Below are 23,114 nucleotides of genomic sequence, written 5' to 3'. Positions count from 1 at the left end.
AGAGAGGGCCTGAACGTCACGGGCCTGAACGTCACGGGCATGGGTAGGGTAAGGCCTGTACGTCACGGGCATGGGTAGGGCCTGAACGTCACGGGCATGGGTAGGGCCTGAACGTCACGGGCATGGTAGGGTAAGGGCCTGAACGTCACGGGCATGGGTAGGGCCTTTGAACGTCACGGGCATGGGTAGGGTAAGGCCTGAACATCACGGGCCTGGTAGGGTAGGCCTGAACGTCACAGGCCTGAGTAGGGTAGGCCTGAACGTCACGGGCCATGGGTAGGGTAGGGCTGACGTCACGGGCATGGGTAGGGTAGGCCTGAAATGTCACGGGCATGGGTAGGGTAGGCCTGATCGTCACGGGCATGGGTAGGGCCTGAACGTCACGGGCATGGGTAGGGTAGGGCCTGAACGTCACGGGCATGGGTAGGGTAGGGCCTGAAAATGTCAACGGGCATGGGTAGGGTAGGGCCCTGAACGTCACGGCATGGGTAGGGTAGGGCCTGAATGTCACGGGCATGAGGTAGGGCTGAACGTCACGGGCATGGGTAGTGGGCCTGATCGTCACGGCATGGGTAGGGGCCTGAACTGTCACGGGCATTGCGGTAGGGTAGGGCCTGATCGTCACGGGCATGGGTAGGGCCTGAACGTGCACGGGCATGGGTAGGTAGGGCCTGAACGTCACGGGCATGGGTAGGGTAGGGCTGAATCACGAGGGCATGGTAGGGTAGGGCCTGAACGTCACGGGCATTGGGGTAGGGTAGGGCCTGATACGTCACGGCAGGTAGGGTAGGGCGCGTGTCACGGGCATGGTAGGGTAGGGCCTGATCGTCACAGGCATGGGTAGGAGCTGAACGTCACGGGCATGGGTAGGGTAGGGCTGAATGTCACGGGCATGGTAGGGTAGGGCCTGATCGTCACGGGGCATGGGGTAGGCCTGAACTCACGGGCCATGGGTAGGGTAGGGCCTGAACGTCACGGGCATGGGTAGGGTAGGGCCTGAACGTCACGGGCATGGGTAGGGTAGGGCCTTAAAATTCATGCCTGTGCAGGGCTCGAGCCTCTAATAAACATTTACGCTAATTTGACAACAGCTGTATCCCTTSTAGCCATGACCCTTTTTTGTGCTATAACCCATTTTTTATGGTTCTTCATAGAGCCATTATTGAGAATGGTTCTATAAAGAACCGTTCTTAAAGAACCGTTCTTAATCTCAAAGGTTCTACAAAGAACATTTTGAAGAAACATACAGGGTTTTACTTCTGGTAGCGATATTAAAATTCCATAGGTGTTAATTCACAAGTTGAATGAGGTGTGCTAGCCCTGGAACAGCTGGGGGTCCCTGAGGAGAGAATTGAGAACCACTGATTTTGTCAACAGTCCTCAACTGACACAAGGCCTTAAATGAGTCTTTCAAAAGACACCATAACTAACCCTAGTCATATTTAACATGTAAAGACAAAACACAACAGATTAGATCAACTGGAATGACTCTCTCACTCACAGTTGCACAAAAAGAGCTGTGAGCAAACCACGCCGTAAAATATTTAGAATGAGCCGCCGCCCCTACATTTTACAGGTCAGTACAGGCAGAACCATCATGCTCTCACAACACTGGCTCAGTTTCCACTTCATCCACTCAGCGACTGGTTCAGCGACTGGATCCTGGTGCCTCATAATGGCTGGCTGTCCTATATCAGGACAATCAATAGATAGGGCCCGTCTATTGTAGGCAATAGCTTAATAGCTGCCGCGGTCACTCTAGACCAAAGGGCGAGACACTCTAGACTAGGGGTCGACCGATTAAACGGAATGGCCGATTAATCGGGGCCGATTTCAAGTTTTCATAACAATTGGAAATCGGTATTTTTGGGCACCGATTTGCCGATTYTTTWWATTTTTTTATTATTATTATATATTTTTTTTACACCTTTATTTAATCTTTATTTAACTAGGCAAGTCAGTTAAGAACACATTCTTATTTTCAATAACGGCCTAGGACGGGCAGAACGACAGATTTTTTACCTTGTCAGCTCGGGGGATGCAATCTTGCAACCTTACAGTTAACTAGTCCAATGCTCTAACACCTGATTACATTGCACTCCACGAGGAGCCTGCCTGTTAGCGAATTCAGTAAGCTAAGGTAAGTTGCTAGCTAGCATTAAACTTATCTTATAAAAAACAATCAATCAATGACTGTCATTGCTCCAATGTGTACTTAACCATAAACATCAATGCCTTTCTTAAAATCAATACACAAGTATATATTTTTAAACCTGCATATTTAGCTAAAAGAAATCCAGGTTAGCAGGCAATATTAACCAGGTGAAATTGTGTCATTTCTCTTGCATTCATTGCACGCAGGGTCAGGGTATATGCAACAGTTTGGGCCTGTTGTCCGGACCTCTGGCAGTCTCTATGGGGGTGCCACAGGGTTCAATCCTCGGGCCGACTCTTTTCTCTGTATACATCAATAATGTCGCTCTTGCTGCTGGTGTGTCTCTGATCCACCTCTACGCAGACAACACCATTCTGTATACTTCTGGCCCTTCTTTTGACACTGTGTTAACTAACCTCCAGACGAGCTTCAATGCCATACAACTCTCCTTCCGTGGCCTCCAACTGCTCTTAAATGCAAGCAAAACTAAATGCATGCTCTTCAACCGATCGCTGCCCACACCTACCTACCCGTCCAGCATCACTACTCTGGACGGTTCTGATTTAGAATATGTGGACAACTACAAATACCTAGGTGTCTGGTTAGACTGTAAACTCTCCTTCCGACTCACATTAAGCATCTCCAATCCAAAGCATCCTTCACTCATGCTGCCAAACATACCCTAGCAAAACTGACTATCCTACCGATCCTTGACTTCGGCGATGTCATTTACAAAACAGCCTCCAACACTACTCAGCAAATTGGATGCAGTCTATCACAGTGCCATCCGTTTTGTCACCAAAGCCCCATATACTACCCACCACTATGACCTGTATGCGCCCGTTGGCTGGCCCTCGCTTCATATCCGTCGCCAAACCCACTGGCTCCAGGTCATCTATAAGTCGTTGCTAGATAAAGCCCCGCCTTATCTCAGCTCACTGGTCACCATAGCAGCACCCACCCGCAGCACGCACTCCAGCAGGTATATTTCACTGGTCACCCCAAAAGCCAATTCCTCTTTCGGCCACCTTTCCTTCCAGTTCTCTGCTGCCAATGACTGGAATGAACTGCAAAAATCACTGAAGCTGGAGACTCATATCTCCCTCACTAGCTTTAAGCACCAGCTGTCAGAGCAGCTCACAGATCACTGCACCTGTACATAGCCAATCTGTAAATAGCCCATCCAACTATCTCATCACCATATTGTTATTTATTTTGCTCCTTTGCACCCCAGTATCACTACTTGCACATCTTCTGCACATCTATCACCCAAGTGTTTAATTTGCCATACTGTAATCATTTCGCCACTATGGCCTTTTTATTGCCTCACCCCCTTATTCTACCTCATTGGCACACACTGTATATAGACTTTCTCTATTGTATTATTGACTGTATGTTTGGTTATACCATGTTTTAACTCTGTGTTGTTGTTTGTGTCGCACTGCTTTGCTTTATCTTGGCCAGGTCGCAGTTGTAAATGAGAACTTGTTCTCAACTAGCCTACCTGGTTAAATAAAAAAATAAAAAATAATTTTACGTTGACAACGTCAGAGAAAAATAATGGGCTGTAGAAAGAGTCTCAGATATCCCTTGGTGTAATATCTTGGCTAATTCACAAATCTAGAAATCGGATGTTTATGTTTTTGGCCTGAACTGATCAGAGTTTCAGTCTGGTTTCGCCTGGTTTCACTGCCAGTAGACTGAGAGAAGATAATGTTCTCTGTCTGATCTCTTCCTCCATATCAAATTTCAAACCATGGTAGGTGTGGTTGAGCCACACAGCAGCCAGTCAGGCCAGATTCCAAAGGGGAGACTGAGCCAATAGGAAACTATGGTTTTCAGCTGGTTAGGTTTATGTTCACACTTAAAGCACGCACAAACACTGATATGTTTGGGTGCAAATGAGAATGGGGTAATTATCACTGCCCCTTAGATTTATTTAACCTTTTACTGATTTTTTTTTAGGTAGTCTCCATTATCAATGTTTCTAACCCTGACATTTATTCTGAATGCAGGTTGCCAGTGTATAAAAATCCCAACGGTTGGATATCCTAACTCTGGCTGGATTCCAATAGGAATTATATATCACTTTGCAAGCCAGCATAATGTGACTTGAAGGCCTGRTCTGTAGGTCCCTAACACCACTGTGTTGTGGTAAAACATGGCAATCAAAATAAGGCATTATGAAATATGTAACGTATTGTCGTAAACAGTTTATATAATATATATATATAAACTCAGAAAAAAAAGAAATGTCCTCTCACTGTCAACTGCGTTAATTTTCAGCAAAATTAACAGGTGTAAATATTGGTATGAACATAACAAGAATTGAACAAGTTGCACAGACATGTGACTAACAGAAATTGAATAATGTGTCCCTGAACAAAGGGGGGGTCCAAATCAAAAGTAACAGTCAGTATCTGGTGTGGCCACCAGATGTATTAAGTACTGCAGTGCATCTCCTCCTCCCACAGTTCTTGCTGTGAGATGTTACCCCACTCTTCCACCAAGGCACCTGCAAGTTCCTGGACATTTCTGGGGGGAATGGCTCTAGCCCTCACCCTCCGATCCAACAGGTCCCAGACGTGCTCAATGGGATTAAGATGCGGGCTCTTTGCTGGCCATGGCAGAACACTGACATTCCTGTCTTACAGTTAATCATGCACAGAACGAGCCAAGTATGTGCTGGTGGCATTGTCATGCTGGCAGGGTTCATGTCGGATTGAGCCTTGGCATGGAAAACGGTAACCAACATTGAGCGGAGGGCGCAGTCTTCCTATCTTGTAGACTGCACAAAGCGTTGAATTTGCCTGCCAATGACAACAAGCTAGTCCGATGATGCTGTTACACCCACCGCACCAGACCATGACGGACCCTCCACCTCCAAATCGGATCCCACTCCAGAGTACAGGCCTCGGAATGTAACGCTCATTCCTTCAACGATAACGCGAATCCGACCATCACCCCCGTGAGACAAACCACGACTCATCAGTGAAGAGCAGTTTTTGCCAGTGCTGTCTGTCCAGCGACGTGGGTTTGTACCCATAGGCGACGTTGTTGCCGGTGATGTTTGGTGAGAAGGACTGCCTTACAACAGGCCTACAAGCCCTCAGTCCAGCCTCTCTCAGCCTATTGCGGGAATCAGTCTGAGCACTAATGGAGGATTGTGGCGTTCCTGGCGTAACTTTGGTGCAGTTGTTGTTGCCATCCTGTACCTGTCCCGCAGGTTTGATGTTCGGATGTACCGATCTCTGTGCAGGTGTTGGTACACCATGGTCTGCCACTGCGAAGACGATCAGCTCTCCGTCCTGTCTCCCTGTAGCGCTGTCTTAGGCGTCTCACAGAAACGGACATAGCAAGTTATTGCCCTGGGCCAATCTGCAGTTCCTCATGCTTCCTTGCAGCATGCCTAAGGCACGTTCACGCAGGATGAGCAGGGACCCTGGGCATCTTTCTTCTGGTGTTTTCAGAGTCAGTAGAAAGGCACTCTTTACTGCGTCTAAGTTTCATAACTGTGACCTTAATTGCCTACCGTTCTGTAAGCTGTTAGTGTGTCTTAACACCGTACCGTCCACAGGTGCATGTTCAGTACCTATCCAACACTTTGTTCTCCACTTAAGCCACCAATAGTTCAATTTCTACTCCAGGTGAGAGCAGCGACTGGGCGGAACACTCAAGGTGTTTAATTTATACCCTTTGACATTATTGTAATCAGCACATACTCGCAGTCTTTGGAATTGTTTTACACTGGAGTGCATTATCTTTGAAAGACTAGTTGCTACTAGGAAAGAAAGGCGAGAGACATGCTACGGTTTCTTTTGATTTAGTCTCGAGTTTCATATTATCATATTTACATACTACACATCAGATTCTGTCAGCAAACTAACCCGAAAGATGTTTGATCGCTCGCAAGTTTAACATAACGGAATTTAAAGGTGTCAAATGTTTATATTACGACTTCCGCCGAGGTATACATCTGGGTAGAATCTCCATACTCTCTTGGGTGTCAAGAGGGCGGCAATGTCTCGGTGAGTCAGACGCTCCACCAGGTTTTTATCCAGTCGTCGATCCACCTTTCATTTATCCTTTGTTTTGTACTGTGATCATATCTCCGCACACCTGGTGTGGCATTCGCCTGCATATACTTCGTCGTGCATATAATCTGCTGGATGTCCACACCAACCCAATGGTCTGTGTGTGGAAATTGATATAATAAGGTGAAATATATTGATTTGTTAATATGATAATGATATGGATGTGTAAACTCCAGCAAAAGGTGGTTGCGCGGGTTTTATTAGTTTGTAAGATCCCTTCGTTTGTCAAGGAGTTTAGGTCTCCACCCTTTTCTCATTAATGACATGCTTTACGCGTGTTCATTTGGCTTCGCCCTCTCAAACCAGATAGGGCTTTCCGTCCTCTAGACTAGACCCCTATTTCCTGGCCTCGCTTGCGAGCAGGAGTCTGCACGATTCCCTGCACAGATTTCCCCTGACACTGTAAAACTTTCGCTGCCAGGAGCAAACTTCAACCTGTATATACCTACACGATTAGCACAGCAGTGACCCAGTCTCATAAAGTTTGGATCACTACCTATCTCCATCTTGCAGAGGTTTCGTACTTTTCTTTATTTAAAACTTTCTGCTTCATATTGCGTTAGGTAATCATAGGGCAAAGAACCATCTAAAACTTCATGCACCAATAAAAACACCAACATTCATGTCATCAATGTAGTATTAGCCAATGAAAGAAAGGTGTTTTGTACAATATGGGATTGTATTCAAGTGAGCCACCCGTTACCTTGATGACAGCTTTCACACTCTTGACATGCTGAGGCCCCAGTCAAGTCATCTGATGCAGCACTCCATACATCCCCTTCTTTCAAAATAAACCCTTACACAGCCGTGTTTTGAGCATTGTCTTGTTGAAGACAAACAAAATGATAGTACACACTAAGCACAACGAACGGTGGGGGATGGGCTAGTCGCTGCAGAATGGCAGGGTTTAGCCCATGCTGGTTAAGTGTGCCTTGATTTCTGCTGGTGTCACTGACAGGTCACCAGCAAAGCAACATCACACCTCCTCCTCCATGCTTCAAGGTGGGAACCCATAATGCGGAGATCATCCGTTCACCTACTCTGCGTCTCACAAAGACACGGCCGTGGGAACCAAAAATCTCAATTTGGACTATCAGACCAAAGGACATATTCCACCGGTCTATGTCCATTGTTCGTGTTTCTTGGCCCAAGCAGTCTCTTTCTATTGGTGTCCTTTAGTAGTGGTTTCTTTGCAGAAATCAACCATGAAGGCCTGATTCACGTACCTCTCTGAACAGTGAGTTTGATATGTGTCTTAACTACTGTGAGGTGCAATCTGAGGTCAGTTTGATTGCCAATTTCTGAGAGGCTGTAATTCTATATATGACTTATCCTCTGCAGCAGAGGTAACTCTGGGTCTCCTTCCTTGGCTGTCACATCCATGGAGAATCCAAAGTAGTCGATCCCAATATAGCGAGGTTAATGAAAATGATGTTTATGGCGTAAATGCAGAAACAGTTTGAACCTCAAAAAATAAGCCAATCAAAAAGAGTTTAACTGACGACAGGACCTCCATATTACCTTTAAGACACATGACGGGTCAGGATCAATTTCGTCTTGACCATGGAAAAATCCTGTCATTGTCCTTAAGAATAAGAATAGAAAACTAGTAATGATGGGTTGAAGTTCTTCAAAAATACCTGTCGTGCAGTCTACAACCTAGACCATCAAGCGCTATGACGAAAACTCGGAGTCTACATGAAGAGACAGTCCACAGGAAAGGACAGACACACAAGAGAGTACCTGCTGTGCAGAGGATAAGTTCCATTAGAATACCAGCCTCAGAAAATTGGCAATCAAACTGGCACCTCCAGATTGCCACCTTCACAGGAATTTAGTTACAGACACATATCAACAGTCAAACTGTTCAGAGGAGTACGTGAATCAGGCCTTCATGGTTGAATTTCTGCAAAGAAACCACTACTAAAGGACACCAATAAGAAGAGACTTGCTTGGGCCAAGAAACACGAACAATGGACATTAGACCGGTGGAAATCTGTCCTTTGGTCTGATTAGTCCAAATTTGAGATTTTTGGTTCCCACGGCCGTGTCTTTGTGAGACGCAGAGTAGGTGAACGGATGATCTCCGCATTATGGGTTCCCACCWTGAAGCATGGAGGAGGAGGTGTGATGTTGCTTTGCTGGTGACACTGTCAGTGACACCAGCAGAAATCAAGGCACACTTAACCAGCATGGCTAACACAGCATTCTGCAGCGATACGCCATCCCMTCCGGTTTGTGCTTAGTGTGACTATCATTTGTTTTTCAACAAGACAATGACTCAAAACACAGGCTGTGTAAGGGTTATTTGACCAAGAAGGGGAGTGATGGAGTGCTGCATCAGATGACCTGGCCTCCACAATCACACAACCTCAATCCAATTGAGATGGTTTGGGGTGAGTTGGACCGCAGAGTGAAGGAAAAGAGGCCAACAAGTGCTCAGCATATGTGGGAACTCCTTCACGACTGTTGGAAAACTGGTTGAGAGAATGCAAAGCTGTCATTAAGGCAAAGGGTGGCTACTTTGAAAAGTCTAAAATCTAAAATACATTTTGATTTCATTAACACTTTTTTGGTTACTACATGATTCCATATGTGTTATTTCATAGTTTTGATGTCTTCACTATTATTCTACAATGTATAAAATATAACATTTTCCTACAGTAGAAACTCACTTTGTGAAGTCCACAGGAATGAAAATGAATGAATTCAACAAGMATGTCTCTGTCACTAATAAACACAGTCATGGGTTGTAACTACAATTCACTCGAATTGACAAGGCACACTGGGAAATTATATTGGGGGAGTGGCTTAGTGGGGGTGTGACTTTCAAGAAGTGTTGTACCAGTTTAAGTGGTCTATGGTTATATTCATTAAAGTTTTAGCATGTCTGCTGCCAGTTCTAAAGTATTTACAGTATAAGCGCTTACATAAGAGCATGTGGCAATAAAGACCTGTAAATATTTTTGTAAGTGTCCATTACCCAACCTTGTCAAGAGATATGAACCTCTTGGTGTAAGCAAGTGGGGTTCAACGCAATATTAAAAATACTATATGAGGTGTTATTGCATAACACTGAAAGTGTTCATTTCCCAACATCGACAAAGTGTAACAGTGTCAGCACAAAGCACACTGTTAATTTAACACTCAAAAGTGTGGACCAGTATAGACACCGCCCAGGGTTAAATTTAACATGGTCCGTGTTGATTTAACACTGGAGAATTTGCCGTGCAATTTTCTGGATTCAGGTTCACTGAAACATCGTTTTAAGCTTTGTTTAACCATTAACAGTTACAGCTGATTTCAGGATTTGTATATCGAGTCGCTCTACTTAAATATTTGTCATCTGATGTATTTGTTTCAGTCTCTGAATTGTTTAATCAAACGCCAGCTCCTGATATTAGGGCATAAAAAGCTATATCCTGTCCCGAGCTTGTTTCCCCCGTTTTTTCCTGGCTGAACAATGATAGTTTTCGTCCCACATTGCCAAACGTCATAAAAACTGCACCCTCAACTTCATAACTCCTTTGCTAGTTATTCAATCATAGAACTAAGACATTCACTGGAAAGAAACTTGAAAATTATTTGTTTTGTTGAATAGTCATGACTGGTTCAAGCTATTTCTTGTGTCGAAAGACAAAGGTGGCGAAGAATATCATTGCTACTTAACGCGGATCCAAATTCAGTTTTGGGATCCACCGGCATCATTGGAGTAGGGTAATCTGGACGTTTCTGACAGGTCTTGGAACTGTAAAAACGCGCAGCCTCTCCCCGCTTGGTCCGATGGGATAGGTAGTTATTTAGCCAACACAGCCAGATATGTACACAGTCTTGTGTACCCTTAGCCATTTTTAAACTGACTATCGTATTTGTTGATTAAATCTGACTTCATTAGTATAATGAGTAATCAAGGAATGTCACAAGTTAATTGACACAAGAAAACTTGAGAGAAAAGCAACTCTATAGAGCGCCAATGGCTACAATGAATGGCGAAATTACTTCCGGACAGAAAGGGTCCACAGAGCTCCTCCTCACTGCTCTATAATACTGTAATAATCTAAAAAACGGTCACCCTCTATTTCACCTTCTCTCTCCCCTACCCTTTCTGTCATAACATCTCAGATATTAGCGCCATGTTGGGCGCTAACCTTTGGGCTTCTGAGTGGCGCAGCGGTCTAAGGAACTGCATCTCAGTGCTAGAGGCATCACTACAGACCCTGGTTCAATTCCAGGCTGTATCACAACCGGCTGTGATTGGGAGTCCCATAGGGCGGCGAACAATTGTCCCAGCGTCGTCCGGGTTAGGGTTTGGCCGGGGTATGCCGTCATTGTGAATAAGAATTTGTTCTTAACTGACTTGCCTTGTTAAATAAAGGTTAAATAAATAAATAAATAAATATATTATTATGACATGTACTGTACTATGTGATGAGTGACAAGGGGTTATTAATAAGGGGCTTTTTAATGTGGAGAGATAAGTGATAGTTTGGCTTACTCGCTCCTGCCTGCACTGCTGTGTTTTGGGTGTAATCACCCGTGTGGAGGAAGAGTGTCCTTGAACCTTGCCTGGCTCCTGGTTGGGTGTGTCTGATATGGAAACATTCCAGGGATTCTTCCAGTGAAAGAGAGGTAGTTGGTAGAGGTTATGGTGACAGGCTTGGCCCTGAAGCTGGCTGCCACTCAACCGGTTTGGAGAACAGAGCAACACCTGAGGCAAGAAGCAACAGGCTCTGTAAACACTTTATGCTGCTGCCCCTCCATAGCACGGAGTTAAACTTATATGGATACAACTGAACTGGGCATGCATAACTAAGTTCAAGCACAATGGTGAGGTTAGCTATACCCTGAGTGAAACTTTTCTATATCTATACAAATACACATAGGTTACCAGACTGTAAGGTCAAGATACCCTATGAGTCAAACCTAAAGATTTTAATTTGATAACCCTGTTGCAGGAGAACTTTCATGCAATGCTTGTTTATACGTGTAGTGTATTTGAAGTTTAAAAAGGCTTCTGAAGTTTGTAATTTCCACTTTGAAACGTCAGACTTGATTTTCCCTTATGGAAAATGTCCATATAATCCACATAATAATTCACATTTCCTGTTACTGCAGGATCATTTTTCAGCTGTAGCAAACTGGCTTAAATTAAGATACTACATTTGTATCTGTTTCCATATAGTTAAACCTATAGTACCAGTCAAAAGTTTGGACACACTTACTAATTCAAGGGTTTTTCTTTATATTTACTATTTTATACATTGTAGAATAATAGTGACGACATCAAAACTATGAAATAACACATATGGAATCATGTAGTAACCAAAAAAAGTGTTAAATTAAGTTGCCACCCTTTGCCTTGATGACAGCTTTGCACACTCTTGGCATTCTCTCAACCAGCTTCATGAGGTAGTCACCTGGAATGCATTGCAATTAACAGGTGTGCCTTGTTAAGCGTTAAAAATTCATGTGAGGCAATCAGCTGTGTTGTGACAAGGTAGGGGTAGTATACAGAAGATAGCCCTATTTGGTAAAAGACCAAGTCCATATTATGGCAAGAACAGCTCAAATAAGCAAAGAGAAACGACAGTCCATCATTACTTTAAGAAGGTAAGTCAATGCAGAACATTTCAAGAACTTTGAAAGTTTCTTCAAATGCAGTCGCAAAATCCATCAAGCACTATGATGAAACTGGATCTCATGAGGACCGCCACAGGAAAGGAAGACCCAGAGTTACCTTTGCTGTAGAGGATAAGTTCATTAGAGTTACCAGCCTCAGAAATTGGCAATTTACTGCACCTCAGATTGCACCTCACAGAGTTAAAGTTACAGACACATATCAACATCAACTGTTCAGAGGAGACTGCGTGAATCAGGCCTTCATGGTCGAATTGCTGCAAAGAAACCACTACTAAAAGGAAACCACTACTAAACTGCATTGTTGGTTAGGGGCTTGTAAGTAAGAATTTCACTGTAAGGTTCACCTGTTGTATTCGGCGCATGTGACTAATAAAATTTAATTTGATTTTAAAGGACATCAATAAGAAGAAGAGATTTGCTTGGGCCAAGAAACATGAGCAATAGACATTAGACCGGTGGAAATCTGTCCTTTGGTCTGATGAGACCAAGTTGGAGATTTTTGATTCCAACTGCGCGTCTCTTTGTGAGACGCAGAGTAGGTGAACGGATGATCTTCGCATGTGGGGTTCCCACCATGAAGCATGGAGGAGGAGGTGTGATGGTGTGGGGGTGCTTTGCTGGTTACACTGTCAGTGATTTATTTAGAATTCAAGGCACACTTAACCAGCATGGCTACRACAACATTCTGCAGCAATACACCAGCCCATATGGTTTGCACTTAGTGGGACTATCATTTGTTTTTCCAACAGGACAATGACCCAACACACCTCCAGGCTGTATTTGACCAAGAAGAGTGATGGAGTTCTGCATCAGATGACCTGGCCTCCACAATCACCCAACCTCAACCCAATTGAGATGTTTTGGGATGAGTTGGACCACAGAGTGAAGGAAATGCAGCCAACAAGTGCTCAGTATATGTGGGAACTCCTTCAAGACTGTTGGAAAAGCATTCCAGGAGAAGCTGGTTGAGAGAATGCTAAGAGTGTGCAAAGCTGTCATCAAGGCAAAGGGTGGCTACTTTGAAGAATCTAAAATGTAAAATATATTTTGATTTGTTTTACACTTGTTTGGTTACTACAGTTGAAGTCGGAAGTTTACATTACACCTTAGCCAAATACATTTAAAACTCAGTTTTTCACAATTACTGACATTAATCCTAGTAAAAATTCCCTGTTTTAGGTGAAGAATGTGAAATGTCAGAATAATAGTAGAGAGAATGATTTATTTCAGCGTTTATTTCTTTCATCACATTCCCAGTGGGTCAGAAGTTTACATACACTCAATTAGTATTTGGTAGCATTGCCTTTAAATTGTTTATTTGGGTCAAACGTTTTGGGTAGCCTTCCACAAGCTTCCCACAATAAGTTGGGTGAATTTTGGCCCATTCCTCCTGACAGAGCTGGTGTAACTGAGTCAGGTTGTAGGCCTCCTTGCTCGCACACGCTTTTCAGTTCAGCCACACGTTTTCTATAGGATTGAGGTCAGGGCTTTGTGATGGCCACTCCAATACTTGACTTGTTGTCCTTAAGCCATTTTGCCACAACTTTGAAAGTATTCTTGTGGTCATTGTCCAGTTGGAAGACCCATTTGCGACCAAGCTTTAACTTCCTGACTGATGTCTTGAGATGTTGCTTCAATATATCCACATATTTTCCATCCTCATGATGCCTTCTATTTTGTGAAGTGCACCAGTTCCTCCTGCAGCAAAGCACCCCCACAACATGATGCTGCCACCCCCGTGCTTCACGGTTGGGATGGTGTTCTTCGGCTTGCAAACCTCCCCCTTTTTCCTCCAAACATAACGATGGTCATTATGGCCAAACAGTTTCATCAGATCAGAGGACATTTCTCCAAAAAGTACGATCTTTGTCCCAATGTGCAGTTGCAAACCATAGTCTGGATTTTTTATGGCAGTTTTGGAGCAGTGGCTTTTCCTTGCTGAGTGGCCTTTCAGGTTATGTTGATATAGGTCTCGTTTTACTGTGGATATAGATACTTTTGTACCTGTTTCCTCCAGCATCTTCACAAGTCCTTTGCTGTTGTTCTGGGATTGATTTGCACTTTTCGCACCAAAGTACATTTATCTCAGAATGCGTCTCCTTCCTGAGTGGTATGACGGCTGCGTGGTCCCATGGTGTTTATACTTGCGTACTATTGTTTGTACAGATGAACGTGGTACCTTCAGGCGTTTGGAAATTGCTCCCAAGGACGAACCAAGACTTGTGGAGCTCTACAATTTTTTTTCTGAGATCTTGGCTGATTTCTTTTGCCCCCATGTTGTCAAGCAAAGAGGCACTGAGTTTGAAGGTGGTCTTGAAATACATCCACAGGTACACCTCCAATTGACTCAAATTATGTCAATTAGCCTATCAGAAGCTTCTAAAGCCATGACATAATTTTCTGGAATTGTCCAAGCTGTTTAAAGGCACAGTCAACTTAGTGTATGTAAACTTCTGACCCACTGGAATTGTGATACAGTGAATTATAAGTGAAATAATCTGTCTGTAATCAATTGTTGGAAAAATTACTTGTGTCATGTACAAAGTAGATGTCCTAACCGACTTGCCAAAACTATAGCTTGTTAACAAGACATTTGTGGAGCGGTTGAAAAACTAATTTTAATGGCTCCAACCTAAGTGTATGTAAACTTCCGACTTCAACTGTACATGCTTCCATATATATTATTTAATAGTTTTGATGTCTTCACTATTATTTTACAATGTAGAAAATAGTAAAAATAAAGAAAAACCCTTGAATGAGTAGGTGTGTCCAAACTTTTCACTGGTACTGTATATCTGTGTCCAAGTGAACCAGGGCACTAGTGTAGGGGTTATGCTGACCTCAGGCTGTAGAATGTGTATTGGAGAAGGAGAGTTCAACTATGAGTTAATGGTATAGGAGAGAAAACTATGGGGTAATGGTATAGGAGGGTGAGAGTGATAGTAAAGCAGGAGAAACGGTGGGAAAGCAGGGAGAAGCAGATAAAAGAGAATGAGAAAAATAAAGGTGTTAGCTGAGCTATAGATATTGTGCTAGAAGAATGCAGAAACAAACAAGCCCTTCTATTTTACATTCTTATCTTTCTATGTTGTATTGCATGCACATGGGCTATATCATTAGGATGTTGGCTGTGAGTCAAGACAACATGTCATTATGAGCTGAATATGCTTATCCTTATCATAGTTAATTAACAACCAGCTCTGAAGGATTGCTGTTAGGAGATTGCCCAACCAAGTCAAAGTATTTTAAGGGCAATTCCACAGCTGCTAAGTCCAAATATATTTTTAGGTATCACAGAATGTTCTGGCAATTCTCACTTCATTGGGAGGAAGGATGTTTAACATGATTTTTACATTTGTATCACAACCCATTTTTTGAGAAAATCATGATGATAGTGACCATTTTAGGCCCCTTTTAGACCTATACATGCCTCCTGTAAGGCCCTATGATCTATGAACCGTACATGATACAGACAAAACCTTGGTGTCATACTCCTAACAGTGTGCTATAAAATATGTATGGCTATATTCTGAAATAAACATTTTCACATTMAATTTGATTATTATCATCTCAAAAAATATATATTTGATTTAGCAAATTTTTAGAACAATACACTCTTAAAACACATCACATTTCCAGAGTGGCTCTCTGCTCCTTCTGAAGAAATTATACATTTTATACATAGAAATTGACATTATAGGTCATTAACCTGTAGGATTGCGCATTTAGCAAATCACCATCTGAGGGAGTTCTCATTCATGTGTAAAATTGTATTTCAGAATGTAGTGATGCTCCATATTTTAGAGCACACTGTTAGGAGGTGTTGTCTGTATAATGTATAGTTCATGGATCATTGGGTCTTACATGAGGCCTGTATGGCTCTAAATAAGGCCTAAAATTGTCACTTTAATCATGATTTTCTCAAAAATGGTTTGTGTTACAAATGTAAAAGCATATTAAACATCCTTCCTCCCAATTAAGTTTCTATGTGAGAACTGACAGATTAATCTGAGATACCAAACATATTTCCAGGCYATGCTAGCATGGAATTGCCCTTAAAATCCCTACTACACTGTACACATCCATCCAGCTGAACCAGCTTCCCCTCTCTGGGGGGAGTAGGATATTACTAAACAGAGACATTCTATAGTCACTGATCAGACCCTATTTCAAATTCCTCCATTTTCTTAAGAAAGCCCTTATAAACCCAGACAGACTCATTTATCTAGAGTGAAAAGCACACTTGTATCTGGTTTGTATCACATACAATTTGATCTAAATAAAAATGTGATCCCTTCAAACAAATGTATTTTTGTATAGAATCTGAGACAGCAATCTCCTTTAACTATCTATACATCTGTAATCTAAAACTTGAAGGCAATACATAATGATGGCTCCACCTGGAAGTGTGTCCAGTMCTTCTAGACGGTATTGCCTTATCCACAAAGGCCCTGTGTGTCCATGTGAATACTGATGTAGGTCAGGACAGGAGTATGAACCAGKGCCCAGGGCATCAGTGTTACACTGTAACAGCAGAGTTTGGGGTATTGTGACACTGCCTGTGTAGAGTGGGAGGGAGTGTTAGCTTTCTAACAGTCTGACCATTTGACACTGGAGGGACCTCACAGGAATGTGAAGGCATAAGATAAACAATAACAAGGACATATGCAAATAAAATTGAGGTCTGTTTGGTCATACACAAACACACAAACTCGCACACGCACACACAGGCACACACGCACAGCACTCAACACATACAACACAGAACCAAAATGATCAGCAAACCATTTTACTGTGTACAGGCCTGTAACCACTAGTTATTGAGTAATCAACTACATGTATGTACCTTGTGCTCCCAATCTTCATCATCAAGGGCAGCAGTGTGCCAATAAAATGCCAAGCCCAGTCATTATCATCGCTGGGCTGTTAGTGTATCGTGGGAACACAGGCCAGAGACTGAAAGAACCTGTCTAGATCCAAATGGCAATTAAACTGGCTGCTGCCTATATGCAAAAAACAAGTTTGACATAGAAACATTTAGAGTCCGACCGATATATCGGTTCATGATCGCCGATATTGGCCTTTTACCGCTATATCAGTATCGGCCGATAATTCAACAGATATTCAATAAATAGGTTGAAAAAAGAGAATGTCATGCTTATCTGAACACTTGCGGCCATTCTCATGATGTGTCATTATCGTCACAATGTATGAAATCAACATTTGAAGCATAGTTATTGGACAATTGCTCTTTTGGATGGAAATGTATAAGAATTCAGTGTGGAAAAATTACAACATTTAATTTCCCCGCAGTCCAAAAAAAAATCGGAATTGGTATCTGTAGGCTACACCCAATTAAGCACGGACCAACACTGATATCTTTTGGTCCTGTCTCGTCCGGCTGTCTTTTTTTGGTGCGGTCCGGACTGGCCTTGAACCAATCATTGACGTCCATGTTTGGTTCGGATTTGGTCCGGTCTGGACCAGCCTTGATTTGGGCCAAATATAGACATCAATGTTTGGTTCAGATTTGGTATGGTCTGGACCAGCGTTGATTTGTAACTATTTGTATCTATAACTGACGTCTTATCAACTTTCATTCAGAACCGATAATGAACCTAATTTCAACGTCCGGGAAATAAGTATTTTAACCTTTCATTCAGAAGCTAAAATGAACCTAACTTCAACGTCGCAAAAATTCGTATTATAGACGTCTTTTCAACATAATTTAGCTTACTGGGACTAGTGTAGATTTGCAGGGTTTAGAAGGGCTGCAATTATTTTTGCCTCGCCTAGGGCGGAAGAGTGGCCAGGACCGGGCCTGCACAAAGTAATCTAACTTGGGAGTGAGAGAAAGTTCCTGTGTGTACAGCCGTCTACTAACTTGCCTACATTTTCCATAGTCATGCAAGCAGAAGATTAGAAGATAAGTGATTATCTTAGTCCCTCAGGGCAACAAAGCTGACTGAAATTTGTTTTGACATCACTTTAAATCCCAAAATCTTTATAGGGGGAAACTAACATTCACGTTAGAGTGCTGTGGTTTTTCCTTAGTGTGAAGAAAGTAAGAAACCTAGAATTCTGTCTTTCAACCTCACCTCTTCCAGATACAATAGCACACATAGGTGTGGTGTGGTTAGGAACAAGCTGGATCAGTCCTCCCTTCACAATGTACCTGACAATCACTAGTGATTAATGGATATGTTCTATGTGATTCAGTGAGAAAGGAAACTGAATCCCTGAATAACGCTAAGTCTATGGCTGTACGCCCTGAAGAACGCTAAGTCTACGGCTGTACGCCCTGAAGCGTCTTGATCTTGGAATGAATTAATGCTTCATTTCATTCTTAAAATATKTTGAATGCAAGCCTGAACAACATAGGCATGTCACAACACAAAGTGAGATGACAATAACMTAGAACAACTTAAACAAAGACAATATGCTAATAACTCCTCAGATGCTCAGTATGCCTCTTCAAGTGGCTAAAAAGATATCCTCGGTCAGACAAAATCTACACATTAACACACACACATGTACTCACACACTCAGTCACACACACTTTGACATGACCCAAGTATGCCGTGATGATTATTTGACAAAACAATACTGAACAGCAATAAGCCAGTTAATGTGCAGCCAGCAAATTGAGATGAAAGCCAGGTRATAACAACACCACACATGAATAAAGTTTTTTTTCTCTGTTCTGACAACAGCTATCATCATGGCATCTCTGGTCTGATCAAAAAGAGCTGCCRCCTCTGACCACAGCAAAGGCTTCTTGGTAACAGGGTGGCATGCCGCACCCTAACCTGCCCCCACGCATAGCGTTGCATAAGACTAGGGACAACGCTGATGAACAAAGTTCAGCTGTAATACTGTTAGTGTTCTCTATTCATAAAACCAACTGTATCGAAAAGGCCAAACTTTAGTCAAAGGTGTGTGTGTGATTGGCTCATTGTTCTGGTAAAGGCATGTTAAAAGCTCCAAAGCCACCACTAGGTCAAACTAGGCCAAGCTTAAGTGCTCAATACAATGACCGCACCATTAGGTAATTACCATAGTTCCATAAAAGTTATTTGAGAAACAGCTGTGAACAGGGTCAAGGGTCATAAACGGTCAATAGACCTGACTCCAGAAATAAAGGTCCAGGCAGGCAAATATATTCCAGGACTGCTGTGTGTGTGTGTTAGCTCTCAGCATTATTTACAGTGTGCTTGCATGACTACTTGCATGAATAATTGACTTAAGTGCAGTGCTGTACACCCACACTGTGAAAACAAAAGATGTTGATTCAACATACAATTGTAAGGCAACCAGCTGCCATTGAGAGTTTGCTCAAAAAAATGTTCAAACAAACTTTTTGTTGTGAGTTTCCTCAACATATTTTTTGTTGAGCAAACTCACAATCCTATCGCAGCTGGTTTCCTTACAATTGTATTTTGAATAAAAATAAAATGTGTGCATGTCAGGTCTTGCGTGTGTAAGTGCATATTTGTGTGTGTGCCCTGTGCAGGTGTGTGTGTGTGCATGTGTAATTAGATGCTTTCATGTGCACTAAACAGGTTTGCATGTAGGAAGGTGTATGTGTGTGTGTCTCTTGTGTGAAGAGCAGTACGCAAGTAAATTCGATGTGTGTGCAGGTGTGTATAGTCCCTCTCACCACCACCTCCTCCTCCTCCTCCTCTTCCTCCTCCTCTTCCTCCTCCTCCTCTCCGACACCAGGCTCAGGGCTCTTGATGGAGCTAGACGTCTGGCTGAAGACAGAAGGAGTTTTCCCATCGATACTCTGAAGGAAGCAAAAAAAACAGGCACAGGGTCATTAAGAGTATAGGTTCTAGAATATTACTGGTAGCACTTAATATGTAATTTGTGTTACACATCACATTTCTAAGAAGGAAAAATACTTGTATTTCTGTGGCACTGGTTTGATGATGAACCTGAAAGTTCAACGAGAAACACTGCTGCAGATTAGAGTGATGACTGGGGCTGCTGAATCAGAGGGGTGTAAGAAGTTGATTTATTATTTCGTTGTAATAAGGTGTGACGGCTGGTTTAAACTTGACTAGGTGTGGCTCCATAACAGGAGTACCCTGTGGGATCCAAGCAAAGACAAGCATTCAGGAAAGCATGCTTCTTTCATCGGTGTGCTTTTCTCAGGCTCAGAGATGCATTTTCAGGCTGGAAGTATAAAGGAGGCTCAAATGTGAAACATACGTTAGTTTGCAATTTTGAAAATTGCGTAAAACTGGCATACTGGCATTTTCCAGACCTACGACAGGTTCGGCAATTTACCTGTCTAACATCAGCGGTCTTGTGCTGAGATGAGAGAGGCGGAAATATGAGGTGTGTCCTTAAAAACATGCACCAATATGCCAATTTCAATGAGAGCAACCAAAGATATTTAAGACCGACCAAAAGCTAGTCTTAGGGGTAGGCCTGCCTAATGCAATTGGTTATGGCATTGATTTTACCAGCTGAGGCACAAACAGTAGCCTTATGTAGGCCTACATCACCAATGTTTTATGAAAATATCACAAACAGCAAAATAGTCAACAGACATTGTTTTTTATTTATTTATATTGGACATGATTTTTGTCCAGCTTCTCTGAAATGTTTAGACTCATTATGTGCAATGCCCATTCTATGAAAGGTGTCAGTGACTATAGGAAGCTTGTTTAGGAACATCAAGTAATTTAAAAATAATTTATCATTTTGATTTGAAAAAAAAAACTCTTCCACTTTCCTCTGTTGGACCGAACTGTCAAATCGCGACAATTGTCTGTCCATGGTGCTGAATCCGCTTGTAGGTTATATTGCCTGTTTGTTTGTTTACCTTTCACGTGGCAAAGTCACTACTGGCCATATCGACAGCGATGGTATGCTATAGCTATATATATATATATTTGGAAGCAGTAACAGTGAGTGGACAGTCCCCCTTTCTCTTTATATTGGATCTTTTTCCGTGTCCTGTGAAAAGTTTGAATGTGTGTAAAAACCTCCATAGTCTACGTTGTCTTTTAGGCCTAATATTATATGCCCACGGGGGAAAATGATGGTGCCTCTAACTGTATTTAGACATAGCCTATTTAAAACAAGTTGTTGTTACGTTTTATTAGAATTATTCACTGTCTTTCAAGGTCTAATTAATAGTGAATGTAATCTTGCTTATTGACAACATTTGGCAAGTCCATGGCTCAGACATTATGCATTTTACAGTAGGCCTATATCAGTGCGAATTATATTCTAACAATATATTTCCATATTAAAGCCATGCAATTAATGTTCAAAAATATGTTAAACATATTTAGCAAATTAGGGATAGGCCTACATTTTGTTATTTTGTTTCTGTAGGCTATTTAGGCTCTATATTGGAATAACATTCAAATTGGAGTGAATGACAACGCAATACATAAAAGACCATAAATGCACAACTTGAACGAACCACATATTTAGCCATGGAGCACTTTTTGATTGGCCAGTGAGTGGCCAAGCCTCTACAAACCTTCAACTTGTTTATTCATCAAAACCCAGCCATTTCCCGCCACCACCAGCTACTCGCCCATAATTCTGGTTGTGAAAATAGCAAAAATATTTCTGACACACCCCTAGGGCTACCACCAAAGCTTAGATTTACCATTGCATTAGGTTTGTTCAAATGAAGCCCTCAGGGTTATACTGGAGCAAAATGTTGTTCCTTTAGCCAACTGCCAAATCACTATCACAAGCAAGCATGTGGCTTTTTTCTGTACAGTATCAAAGAAAGAATGAATGGTGTAAAGACAATGCACTGGGCAGATTATGATATACCTGTCATGTCGACCTGCACTGACAAATTGTTCTCTTATTTGCACATGTATGGATTTTCTACTGAGCCACAAAGATCATCAGTAAGATGATGCCCAAGTGTAAACAGTTCTTTACATTCTTAAAATAAATGATATACAAATATTATAAATGTTAAACTCGTACTCTTTTAGGCATTAACCCCATCACTCCCAATCACACACATCATACAGTGTGTTGTAATAAACTCACCTCTACATGTTGTTGTCGGTAGATGTCCGATTCATCCAAACTACTCACGCTGACCCTCTGCATACTCTGCAAATATACAGGTGACACCATTTGCTGCATAACCTGAGGGGCCTGGTTGACCAGTACGTACTGCATCTGCTGCTGCTGCATCATCTGCTGCTGCATCATCTGCTGCTGCTGCATCTGCTGCTGTACGGGCATCAGGTAGCGCACGGTCTCGTAGCCATTACCGATACCATACTGTACCGGAGCAGGCGAAACACTCATAGTTCTGTAACCGTCGATGTATTGGCCCGAGGATAGAACTGTGGTGGCCGGGTCCGACGAGAGGTTGACGGTCCTGTATGATGTGGAGGTATTGTGAATAGACATCTTGCTGCGAAGAATTACGCCCAGACAGAAACTTTGAAAACGGTTATTTACCAAGTTTATCCACAAAGTGGCCTTGTTAGACCATGTGTGCTCGCATGCGACCTTTATTATCGAAGACAATCGAATAGCCTACTTCATGAAAAATAGTTGCAGAGTGAAGGCTAAATCAAATAAGTCCAGTCCCTATGAAACGCTGAACTTCCTTGAAAGAGAAAGTGATTTGCATAATAGACTACGCAACTAAAGCGTTGGGGGGCGGCGGTCTATGCAAATGACTTGCTGACATAGTGTGCTTCGTTCTCAAATCAGATGGAATATCGCCTACCTTGAATGGGCGGGAAAATGTAATGTGGGAGGCAACCAACATATACAATACAGGGCATGCCACAGATACACTGTATAAAATTGTAATCTGTATGATAGTTCCAGGTGTTGACCTGTAGGCTACTACAGCCTGCGGAGGTGCGTTCGATTTTTGGAAATCGTGCCTTATATATATATATATATATAATGCATAGTCTATTTTGACCTGTGGTACAGTGAGACAATTCTTGTGTGCACATTCTAAAATCAGGTAATTTCCTTCTTACTTGGTTATTCAACTGTCCACCCTTGTGTTCGGTGCTTAAAAATAATGATAAACTGGGTGGTTCGAGCCCTGAATACTGATTGGCTGACAACCACGCTGTTTATTATCTATGCATAGTCACTTCACCCCTATCTACACGTACAAATTACCTCAACTAACCTGTACCCCCGCAGACTGACTCGGTACCAGTACCCCCTGTATAGCCTCGTTATTATGTTATTGTGTTACT

The 23,114-nt window shown here is 42.4% G+C and overlaps 1 protein-coding gene across 4 annotated transcripts in view; it reads right to left on the bottom strand.

Annotated features, from left to right (window-relative positions):
- Positions 1-22,526, bottom strand: part of LOC111980788 (protein POF1B) — a 36,535-nt gene extending 14,009 nt beyond the window's left edge. For 2 of the 4 annotated variants that reach the window (XM_024011774.2, XM_070449430.1), the window contains exons 1-2: positions 21,925-22,526; positions 19,550-19,675 (exon numbers count right to left, since the gene is read on the bottom strand). In XM_024011774.2, coding sequence (XP_023867542.1) covers positions 19,550-19,675; positions 21,925-22,296 — 498 coding nt within the window. In that variant the 5' untranslated portion in view covers positions 22,297-22,526. The remainder of the gene's footprint in view (positions 1-19,549; positions 19,676-21,924) is intronic. The other 2 variants (XM_070449429.1, XM_024011775.3) reach the window with 2 other exon arrangements.
- Between the last annotated feature and the right edge of the window lie 588 nt (positions 22,527-23,114).

The sequence above is a fragment of the Salvelinus sp. IW2-2015 genome, linkage group LG20 (genome assembly GCF_002910315.2).
Source record: "Salvelinus sp. IW2-2015 linkage group LG20, ASM291031v2, whole genome shotgun sequence".
NCBI lineage: Eukaryota > Metazoa > Chordata > Actinopteri > Salmoniformes > Salmonidae > Salvelinus > Salvelinus sp. IW2-2015.
This window is presented reverse-complemented; position numbering and strand designations above follow the sequence as displayed.